Source organism: Chrysochloris asiatica, unplaced genomic scaffold (genome assembly GCF_000296735.1).
Source record: "Chrysochloris asiatica unplaced genomic scaffold, ChrAsi1.0 scaffold00154, whole genome shotgun sequence".
In the NCBI taxonomy this organism is placed as follows: domain Eukaryota; kingdom Metazoa; phylum Chordata; class Mammalia; order Afrosoricida; family Chrysochloridae; genus Chrysochloris; species Chrysochloris asiatica.
The window spans coordinates 4278175-4290260 of record NW_006408672.1 but is presented as its reverse complement, the minus strand read 5'-3'; the positions used below and the strand labels follow the sequence as shown (position 1 = coordinate 4290260).

At 43.4% G+C, this 12086-nt stretch overlaps 1 protein-coding gene across 1 annotated transcript in view; it reads left to right on the top strand.

Annotated features, from left to right (window-relative positions):
* MX1 (myxovirus (influenza virus) resistance 1, interferon-inducible protein p78 (mouse)) overlaps positions 1 to 12086 on the top strand; it is a 46357-nt gene that overhangs the window by 13302 nt on the left and 20969 nt on the right. The window contains exons 7-10 of the mRNA XM_006870857.1: positions 1233 to 1431; positions 3768 to 3846; positions 7279 to 7401; positions 7778 to 7919. Of these exons, the coding sequence (XP_006870919.1) occupies positions 1233 to 1431; positions 3768 to 3846; positions 7279 to 7401; positions 7778 to 7919 (543 nt within the window). The remainder of the gene's footprint in view (positions 1 to 1232; positions 1432 to 3767; positions 3847 to 7278; positions 7402 to 7777; positions 7920 to 12086) is intronic.

The following is a 12086-nucleotide window of genomic DNA, read 5'->3' as shown; positions in this document are numbered from 1 at the left end:
GTGGGACCCTACCCAGAGAAGCAGTGATGCCAGAGATGGAGGCAGAGACGATGATGTGGAAAGATGGAGCAGCTGGGAACTTTAGACCCAGAGAGGGAGAGGGGCTGTGTGCTGATGACCGGGGGGCAGGCTTACAGGGTAGACCCTTTGGTTGGTTGCTGATACCTGGAGGGGATTGTAACCATGGCAATGAAACAATATACAATAGGATGAATGTAAAACTAATGTTCTCCCATGTAAACTATCACATAATTCACAATAAAACATGAAGAAGAAAAAAAAGGTCATGGTGGGCCCCAGGAAGCAAAGCAAATTCAGAAGATAAATTTCAGTAGTTAAGATTGCATTTGACTGCAAGCAACAGAGAACTTGATTCCAGTGGTTTAAACAGATGGTGATTTATTTTCACAAGTAGTTTGGTTAGTGACAGCCCACGTGTGTATAGCTGTTCAATGAAGCTGTCAGGACCTGTCTCCTATCTTCCTGCTCCACCATCCTTAGCATATTAACTTTCATTCCATTGCTTATTCTACTGCTGGCCATCCCCAGGATGGAGTCTCGGCTCCAGGAAAGCGAATACCAGGGAACACAGCAAACCTCATGGTTTGAACTGGGCCACCTTCATGCATGTGTTATATACTTGAAGTCCCATGGTGTGCCACCCTGTGTGCACCATCTTGGAGTACTTAATAGTTCTTTCATTCTGTACTGGGCTCCATGTTTATGTCAGAGATGCAGGCTGGACCTCTGTTTCTCCTAAGTATTTCAGTCGACATCATAAATAACCGAGAAATTCTAGAAATTACACTCCCTGGATTCCATTGAGTTTCATGAATCAGAACCTCTGGTCTGGGACAGGACCTAAGACTCTACGTTCTAACATTCACTTTGGCGATGAGTCTACGGCCATGGGAAAGTTTGGGAACCATTGCATTAAAGAGTGAATGTTTCCATTTTCCAGAAGAAAAGGAAAAGGTTGTTATGAGCTGCTGCTTCTTTCACATGGGGCCCAACACTAGGTAAAGTGAGCCTTGGGAGGGACCCATGTAACTACTTGCAGAGGGAATTCCCTGTCATCACAAGACCTGGCTGTAGGTCTGTCACTAGACAGAAGCATCACCTTACACCTTGATTCTGAAAGGGCTCTTGTCTGCAGATGGTCAGGGGATCAAGCTGCCATCCACTTTGTGACCGTCCCCCTTCTCTAACTGGCCATCTCTGGGCTCTTGTAGGAATCTTGACCAAGCCTGACCTAGTGGACAGAGGCACAGAAGGAAAGGTGGTGGACGTGGTGCGCAATCTTGTCTACCACTTGAAGAAGGGCTACATGATCGTCAAGTGCCGGGGCCAACAGGACATCCAGGACAAGCAGAGCCTGGCCGAGGCTCTGCAGAGAGAGCAAGACTTCTTTGAGGACCATGACTATTTCAGGTACATGCTGCAGTGAGGTACCAAGGGAACACTGGAACCAAGACACCTGTCCCTTACTCAGGACGTTACAGCTGGTAGAAAGCCAATGTGTGAACTCTGTGTATGTGAGTGTGTCTGTACCTTGGTAATGACTAGGAAAATTGTTTAGAAAGATACAAGGGAAATTAACAAATAATAGCAAAGAGAGGGAGAGATAATGATGGTAGATGGATGGATAAATAGATAGAAATTTTATCCCAACCAGTAAAAGGCTAGAATCAGTAGAATAGTTGGTATTGGGAAATGCATAAAAACATAAATAGAGTACTAGAAAACCCAGAAACAGAACCCAATACATATATTTAATACAAGGGCTACAGAATGTTCATGGAAATATGGAATTAAAATAAGACTGAATTTTTCCATGAGCTTTTTGAAGCCCCCTCATGTATTTATTGTTGTTAAGTGCCATTGAGTCTGTTCCAACTCATAGTGACCCTATATGGAATTTTCAAAGATTGGCTGGTGGGTTTGAACCACTGGCCTGTGGTTAGCAGTCCAGTGCTTATCATATGACATTACAAATCACTTTGCTTATCCAACCAATGGTATTGGAATAATTGTTTAATACTTAGAAAAGTTTAAATTGTGCACTTAGCGCTTTAACTTACACTTTATGTCAAAGACTTAGCAGTTGTATTTTTTTAAAATTAAATATACAAAAGAAGCCATAAACATCCTGGAAAAAATGTAATTGGATTCTTTATAATTTTGTAGTCCTGGGGTGCAGAAGGTCATTCTAACTCTAGTACCCATTGTGAAATATTTTTTAAAAGAAAAGACTGATAAAATGGTTTGGGTTTAAAAGAACGAGACGATGTAGTGTTTGGCACACAGAAAATGAGGAGTGGGATTTTCAAAGGGCTGCTGGGTGCAGGTGTGCCCAGCACAGCCTTTTGTATGGTGATTTGGTGTCATGCGAATAGTCCTGGCAAAGGTACGTCTCTGTGGTTCAGCGTTCCACTTCCAGGAATCACCTGAGACGTGTGCCATGGTATTGGCTAGAGGGTATTCAGCACACAGTATTTATAATCATGAAAACTTGGAAACGTTCTAAATGGTGAAAATCAGGGGGACCTATAAACAGACAACAGTGAGCTGGCATGGTGTTTAGAGCCATTAAAAGCTGTACTCTATTAGCAGGGAAAAGATAGGATTGGAGTGATGCAACATGCTCACCAAGATCCCTGTGTGCACAGATGCATATGTAGGGGGTGATGCCTCTGCTGTCTAAGCAGTATTAAGGCCAATCTTCCCAGAAGACTGCAGTGGGGTGTGATTCATAGTGGGCACGTATACAAGCTGAAGCTAAACTGTGAGTTCTCTGATGTAATGAGACGTGATGACGTAATGAGATCGTACCGCTGTGATCCCTAGGCTTTTCATTGAGTGATTTCCAGAAACATATCACCATACCTTTCTTCCTACTTCATCTTAGTCTAGAAACCCACTCAGCATCAAAGTGACACTTGAGCATCCTCCACTGGCAAATATGTGGTAGCTGTGTATGAGGTACATTGGCTGGGTATCAAACTTGCGTCTCCCACAGGGAAATTGAGAATTCTGCCACTGCACCATATCTGTCTGCTTGTTGTTGTGAAGTCCTGTCGAGTTGGTTCCTACTCATGGCGACCCTATATAGAGTTTCTGACGAGAGGCTGGTGGGTTTGAACCACAGACCTTGTGGTTAGCATTTCAATGCTTAACCTACATTGCCACACTAGGACTCCCAATAGGTGTGTTCGTGTATTTTAATGCACTGGACTGCAAGGTTTGTTTAAACAAGGTCGGCGGTTCAAGCTTACTATCTGCACCTAAGAAACCCTATACAGGGTTGCAATGAATCAGAACTGGCTCTTCGGCACTTAACAATAACAACAACATTCTTTAGTCAGGAGTCCCAGGGTAGGAAAAAGGGTTTAGCGTTTGACTACTAACTAAAATGTTTGAAATTTGAATTTACCCTGTGGACTATGGTTCTACTCTAATACATGTGTGGGATTCCTTAGAGCAGAATCAACTTGATGGCAACTAGCTTGATTTGGTTTTTGATTCTGTAGTGAGACATCCTGAGAGACACGGTTAGTATGACAGCTGGAAGGGAGAATTCTATGCCAATGTTGAAATATCCAAGAGCATTAAAACCCAGTTATCTTTATTTCTGACTATTCGTTACAAGACATTCCATTCAGTTGGACGTCATTAGATATCCCTTGGATTTCCCCAGTAGCAGAATGTGAATTAGCATGCTATAAGCCATGCCAAGATGGAATTCCATGTTGTGTGGTCTCTTTCAGAATTCTTCTGGAAGAAGGAAAGGCCACTATTAAGAATCTGGCAGAAAAACTCAGCATTGAGCTCATCATACACATCAGCGTAAGTACATGCTGGGGTATCCATTCTATAAATGTTGAACCTTGTGGGCTTCTTTAACTTGAATGTGCTCATGTTACCTGGGGCTGTGCTGAAATGCAGACTCTGATTCAGAGGGTCTGGGGCAGGCCTGAGAGTCTGTATTTCCACCAGCTCCCAGGTGACACCATGGCCACCTGGACCACACTTTGCATGGGAAAGCAATTGGATGAAATCCATGTGGCCCAAATGAAAATTGAACCTTTATTTTAGTGAATTGATAACTGTCATTTAATTCATTTGCCACTCATTAACAACACTGTAATAACCCTTCTGCTCCTATTCCCAACTACTGGTATCATCTCTTAGTCATTTTCATTATCAGACTCGTCATTTCTCGGTATTCTTCTTTTGTTTCTGTGTAGTCCTTTTTCAAATCTGCCTGGGTATCATCTCTGCATTTTCCAGCTTGCCCATCCTTTGTAAAGACTTGGTTACACATATTGATGTTGCATTTGTTGACTGTGACGGCAGAAGCCCTGGAGGGTGAGGTCTGCTGGTCATTGGCAGATTCTCCCCAGGTCTCTCTGGCTTTGGGCTGAAGTGTTAACTGGGAGCCTGTTTTTCTTGCAACATGATCTGTGAGTGTGTGGATGGAGGCCTGCGGTGACTCTCCAGGGAAGGTCAGCCAGGCCCCTAAGAGACCTCTAGCTTGAACCACATTAGTTTCTTCTCAGCTTGGGTTGTAGGGGCTACTCAGCAGATGGGATTGGGCAGCAAACCTCATAGAGGGCTATCTTGTAGTCATAATTCTCAGCGGAGATTCTATCTTCCTCTCACTTAGAGTCAGAGCTCAAGGGATTTTGTACAGTCCCCAGGAGTGGGGTGGCAGGAACTCTGGTAGCGTAGTGGTTACAAGTTGGGCAGCTAACCTCAAGGTCAACAAGATCAACAAGTTCGAAACTACCAGCTGTTCTGCAGGAGAAAGATGAGGTTCTCTGCTGCCATAAAGATTTATAGCCTCGGAAAACCTGTACAGGCTTAGTATGAGTTGGAACCGACTCCACGGCACATAACCACCGTCACCACCACTAACCATTATAAGGATGGAGTCCCTGGGTGATGCAAATTGTTAATGTGGTTAGCTGCTAATCAACAGGTTGGAGGCTCATGTTCACCTAGAAGTGCTTTGGTAAAAAGGCCTGGCAATCTGCTTCCTAAAACCCAGCTTTAACAGTCCCATGGAGCTCAGTTCTACCTTGCCATGAGTTGAATTTGACTGGAGAGCAACAGTGGGGTGGGGGTGATGTTATAACAAGAGTGTTGTTGTTGTTAAGTGCCGTTGAGTCGATTCCAACCCATATCAACCCTGTATAGGGTTTCCAAGGAGCGGCTGATGAGCTTGAACCGCCAACCTTGTAGTTTAAACTGACTTTGCAGTCCAGCACATTAACCCACAGCGCCACACCAGTACTCCTTTTTTAACAGGAGTATATCTCTCTCTTATTAGTTTACCCAACCTGAATAGACCCACCCACTACCCACAATCAGGCTTTGAAACTCAAGTTCAAGTAAGTCACTGCCACTGAGTCGATTCCAACTCATAGCAATTCCATATAGGGTTTCCAAGACTGTAAATCTTTATAGGAGCAGACAGTCTCATCTTTTGCCCACATAGCCACTGCTGAATCTGAACCTCTGAACTTGCAGTCAGCAGACCATTGCTTATCCCACAGCACAACCAGGACTACTTCTAGTTGTACTTGTTGTTGTTGTTGTTGTTGTTAGATGCCATCGAGTTGGTACCGACTTATAGTGACCTTATGCACAGCAGAACGAAACACTGTCCGATCATGGGCCAACCTCACCATTGTTGCCACGCTTGAGGCCATTGATACTGCCACTTGGCCAATCCATCTCGCTGGAGGTCTTCCTCTTTTTCTCTGACCCTCCACCTTACCAAACATGATATCCTTCTTCAGCAACTGGTCCCTCCTAACAATATGTCCGAAGTATGAGAGACGAAGTTTGGTCATCCTGACCTCCAAGGAGCACTCTGGCTGCACTTCTTCCAACACAGATCTGTTTATTCATTTAACATCCCATGATACTTTCAATATTCTCCTCCAACTCCATAACTCAAAAGCATCAGTTCTTCTATAGTCTCCCTTATTTACTGTCTAGCTTTCACATACATGTGAGGTTATTGAAAATACCATGGCTTGGGTCAGGTATATCTTAGGTCTGAAGCTGACATCTTTGCTCTTCAACACTTTAAAGAGGTCTTGTTCAGCAGATTTGTCTAATGCAATACGTCCTTTGATTTCTTGACTGCTGCTACATGAGTGTTGATGGTTGATCCAAGAAAAATGAAGTCCTTAACTTCTATCTTTTCTCCATTGATAAGAATGTTGTTTATTGGTCCAGTGGTGAGGATTTTTGTTTTGTTTACATTGATATGCAAGTACGAGTAGTCTCACCTAAATAAATGACCTGAAGTCACACCCAGCTTCCTTGCTGCCTTCTCCTGTCCCTCTGGGTCCGACAACCACTTTGCTTTGGCCTTTGGGGAGCCCCTATCAACTCGTCAGCTGATTGCACTCTTTTGCATCTTCATCACGATCTTCATGTGTCTGCAGTCCATAATAGCCCACCTGTCACATTGTCACAGACAGAATCTCTGATACCTTTTTTTTTTTTAAATCTGTGAAAAGTAACAGAAATGTTGTTAGATCTCATTATTCTTATAGGCACTTTCTAACAACTCAGAAGGTGAGTAGAGTTCCAATTTCCCTGCAGAGAGCTTATGTGAAACAATCGCGGTACCTTAAGAGTATTGTGCTGGGCAAGAGCAGCTACAAACAAGGTCACATGTTGTGTGACTGAGTTTATACAAAATATCCAGAATAGGTAAATCCAGAGAAAGAGAATCCACATAGATGATTGCCAGCGACTGGGTGAGAGGAACCCACTATTTAATGGATATGGGGTTTCTTCTTATGAGTGATGTAATGTTTAGGAACTAGATAGGTGGTGGTGGTCATATGCTATGGAGTCATTTCCGACTCAGAGTGACCCTGTACAGGGTTTCTGAGGTTGTAAATCTTTATGGGAGCATAAAACCTCATCTTTCTCCTGTGGAACGGTTCGTAGTTTCGAACTGCTGTCCTTGAGGTTAGCAGCCCGACTCGTAACCACTACGGAACTAGATCGAGGTGGTGGCTATTCCTTGTGCGTGTACTAAATGCTCCTGAATTGTTGGCTTTAAAGTAGCCAGTTTTATGATGTATGAATTTCACGTGGGAGACCTTGATGAAAAGCCTGGGCTGCCCCTTGGTGTGTTTGGAAACATGTCTCTTTTAAAGAAAGCTGAGAAGCCAAATCAGCCATCAGCTACTCCTTCTCATTCTCTGATGCCATGATGTATTTCCTTTATTCTCTCTCTACTTTCTGTAGAAATCTCTGCCACTCTTAGAAAAGCAAATAAAAGAGAGTCACCAGCATATAACAGAGCAGTTACAAAATTACGGTACTGACATCCCACAGGATGAAAGCGAGAAAATGTTCTTTCTGATAGACGTGAGTACTGCCAAACACACACACAGTTGTCTCCAAAAGTGATTGTGTGCTGGGACACTTCTTCCTTCACCCAAAACTGATCCCCATCCCTTCTGCCCATTTCATACTGAAAGTGGGGGATGGGGAGACTGGACCTTGGATGGAAAGAGGGGATTGGGAGGATGGAGGTGGCCTTGAGGGCATGTATGCAATGTGATAATTGTGTTCCAGCACTAACCTTGTATCTTGAGCCCTCACCTGGGATCTACAAATTTTAAGGGGAGGCCTGGGAGAATCTTCGTCAACATGCTTTCACAGTGGTCAACCCTTGGCACACACCAATTTTTGTGATGCTTATATTTGGTGTTTCTCAGCTCATGCTCATTTTCTTTGACAGAAAATCAGTGCATTTAATCAGGATATACTTGCTTTAGTACAAGGAGAAGAGTTAGTAAAGAAAGAAGAGAGTCGGCTGTTTACTAAAATCCGACATCAATTTAGTGAATGGAGTGATAAGATTGAAAAGAATTTTCAGGAAGGTGAGTCCGAGTGTCTGTTGTGAACTTGGGACGTGGGGTTGAGACTGAGGTGGTAAACTAGTGGATGTCAAAGTGGGGAGTTAGTGGTTGAGCCCCATCAGAAGTATTGGTGTTTGCCTGTTCCACGTTACTGAACTTCAGCCAGTAAGCATGTGTTACTGATTTCAAAGGATACCCAGAGAGGAAATGCAAGTGAATCAGCCCAAATAAATACCGGCTCCTAGAAACATCAGTGTCCCTCAATAGTGAATATTACGATGACATATGCACCATATGCATTGTGAAACAAATGGCACCATCACTGGAACAGCCCAGATCTGATCTTGGTTCAGTGGTAAAGATCTTGAAGCCTGTTGTCTCTCTGAATAGCTTTTCTACACAGGAGATAAAAGAAAATAAAATTTCATGACATGTACTGTCCTTGCATCTCTGAGTTCTCAAGAAACAGTAAAAGGTAGAAAACTACTTTTTAGTATTCCAACAAGTCCAAAGGAAATTGGGACTCCTGGTGTGGCACTGTGGGATCAGCAATGGACTGCAAACCACAAAGTCAGCAGTTCAAACCCACCAGCTGCTCCTCGGAAACCCTGTAGAGGGTCACTATGAATCAGAACTAGCTCAATTGCATTTAACAACAACTTAACAGCATACCAGAAACCTGGGTTTGATTCCTGACCAGTGTACCTCACGTGCAGCCACTGTGCCTGTCAGTGAAGGCTTGGATGCTGTGATGTTGATTGGGGTTTAATGGTGCTTCTAGACTAAGGTAGACTAAGAAAAAAGGTCTGGGAATCTACTTCTGAAAATCAGCCAGAGAAAACCTTTTGGATCACAGTGATCCAATCCACAACAGATCACAGGACTGAGCAGCATTTTATTCTGTTGTATACAGGGTCACCATGATGTGGAGACAACCAACTTAGTGCCAGCTGATAGCAATAACGAAGGAAATCAGATATTGTCTTTGGTAAATCCATAGAGTGGAGGAACCTTCAAGAAGCTTTGCTTTTACTCAAACAACTTACAGCAGGCGTCCAGTTGGTTTCAGCGGGGCACCTTCTCCATGGCTTTGAGTAATAACTATGGGAAATAAGTAATATGGTTTTTGTTAGGCTACCTCTTTGTATCCATTGGTTCCTTGACAGAGAAAGAGCACTGAGTACAGATGATATAAATAACAGAGCCTGATGATGAGGGGATATTTGGGAAACTCTATGCTTGTTTCTGGGGCAATAGCATGCCACACTCATTCCATACTGCTTCTTGTGTCCAGAGAGCAGAGGGTGGGGACCTCCTTGTGGGTGTGGTGTGTCTGTTCCTCTCAAGGAAGACAAAGGTTCTCACTTTTCAGAAACTCCTTTATGGTTGCCCAGCCAGCTCATTATCATAAAAACTCAACACAGGCAACCTAAAACAAAATCCAATTGAACAGTGTGACTCCCGGGACTGGAATGGATGTTTTTTCCAGAGAAGCTATATAAACCATCAACAAGCATGTGAAAACACACTCAACATCATTACTCCTTGTGGTTGTTGTTCAGTGCCATTGAGTCGGTTCTGACTCATAGCCACCCTGTATAGTGTTTCGGAGTCTGTAAATCTTTGCAGGAGCAGAAAGCCTAATCTTTTTCCTGGGGTGCAGCTGATGGGCTCAAACTGCTGGTCTTGTTTGTGGTTAGCAGTCCAGCACGTATCCTACAGAGCCACAGCATTAGGGAAATGTAAATCAAAGCCCACACTGAAATAGCACTTGATGGGTATGATGTCATGAATATATTAAAAGCTGCTTACTTGTATACTCTGTTGTAATGTGCCTTCAAGTCGATTCGGACTCATAGAGGCAGCGTGGAACTGTCCTGTAGGGCTTCCAAGGTTGTAATCTTTCTGAGAGCTGCTGGTAGTTCAAACCATTGACCTTTTGGTTAGCAGTTGAACAATTAACCTCTGCATCACCAGGGATTCCTTTTATACTTTGTTGTTGTTTAAATGCCATCAAGCTAATTCTGACTTATAGCAACCTTGTATAGGATATTGTGGGGTTTTTTTTAATGCTTTATTGTGAATTATGTGATAGTTTACATGGAAGGACATTAGCTTCACATTGATCCCATCGTATATCATTTCCTTGCTATGGTTACAATCCCTTCCATGCATCATCCACCAACCAAAGGGTATATCCTGCAAACTTGCTCCCTGGTCGTCCGCACACAGCCCTGCTTCCTCTCCGGGTCCAAAGTCCCCAGCAGCTCCATCTCCCCACATCATCGTCTCTGCCTCCATCTCTGGCATCACTGCTTCTCTGGGTAGGGTCCTGTTCTCCGCTTTTCTCCCTTGATGGTCCCAGGGACCTCTGCTCCTAGACTGCAAAGTTAATCACTTCCCTCCCTTTGCCACAAAACGTCTACCTTTAAATTTCCAGTCCGTACAATCAGTCCTGATAACCATTATTCGCTATTGAATCACAAGAGACCTATTCGCATCTCCTTTCATCAGCCCCAACTAGACAGAATGGATACTACTCAGTGGAGATTCTACCTTGCTCCATGCCTCCTGGATCTAGGCTCCCTCTTGAAAGCTTGTAAGCCAGTCACTTCTTGCCTCTGTAGCACCCCCATTCTTGGTAGCCAATGTCCAAGTTGCCCATCCCTGTCGTCTCTGTGTGTGGAGGGAGGTGGGGGAATGATTCTCGCTGTGAAGATTTATTCCCTCTTTTGAGCTACTGCTTCCATAGGTGTATGTCAAGTTCATCAAATTGTATCAGATTATTCTTTTTTCCCTCTTCTTTCTTCTTCTGGTTGAGCTCTGATCATCCAGTCATTGAAGCCAGGTCAAGTGGGTATTATCTGCAAGTGTGGGTGTACTTATGCATGTGCCCTCTCTTCTTATCAGCTGGATGCTTCACTCTCCACTCTAGTCCTCTGTGACTATGTTACTGACTCTGGGTCCAAGAGTCCCCAGGTCTTGCCACACTGCTGGTCAACCAGGTCTCCATCCAGGTTCACAGGAGTCTATTGAGCATAGTAGGGCTTAGTTCACAGCTTCATTGCTGCTTTTCCCTCACTCCCTTTTATTGGTGTCGAACATGGTCACCAATCAGAGCGTGTATTCCAGCTTTGAGAGGGACCCAACCACTTACCTTGATGTCTTCTGGGTGAGCCACTTGTTTGTTCTTGTAATAATCAGTTGATCTGCCTATATTGTTTTGTATTTTTCCTGAAATTCTTTCTTTCAGGAAGTATCTTCTGTTCTTCTGGCCGCTCCAGGATGGTCTGCTTGTTTGTATAGGGTTTTTGAGAAGTGGCTGGTGGGTTTGAACTGCCGACCGTAAGATTAACAATCTAGTACTTATCCTCCAATACCAGACCAGGACCCCTTAATATGGTGAATTTTATGATAAGTGTAATATGTCTCAATAGGATAAGCACTAGATTACTAATCAAATCCCCTAGCCGCTCCTCTGAAGCCTTATACAGGGTCTCTATGAGTCCACAATGATTCAATGGCACATAACTGCAACAATGAGACGATATCTACTTACCACAAGAGGGCACCAGACTACAGTCCTTGGTCAGTTCCCCAAAGAGAACCCAACTAAAACTAAACCCATTACAATCAAGTAGAGTCCCTAGAGCTCTGGGATTTCTTGCAGGCTTCTTGAGCATTTCTAAAAAGGTGTTTCTCCAGAAACTGCTGGTATAAAAACAATTCCAAAGTATAAGGTAGTAAATAAGTGTTTTATGCATGAAACAAATGATACCATGCTATATCATGATTTCAAGTGTTGCACATTTGATTTACAACACTTTGTACTGATGCTTCTGCACATGAAACCCATGAGGAGTTGATCCAATGCAGTGCTGCGGTCATTTCTATTCCTTAAAGGGCACAAAGGTCTGTGTAAGGAACATATGAATACTCTACCTTAGTCAGGCCTCAGTCACATAGTCTATATTAGAAAATTCACATACTGGCTAAAAGTATTCTTGGGGTTTTGCAGACATGTAAATTTGCAGAAACCCATCACCTTGCATTCTGACCCAAAGAGACTTTCTAGTATAGTGTAGAACTTCCCCGTAGGGTTTGCAAAGCTGCAAATCTTTTTTTCTCTGTGTGTGTGTCGTTCCACAGCTTTGCTTCCTTCCAGCCTGCTTTTTTTTTTTTTTTTTT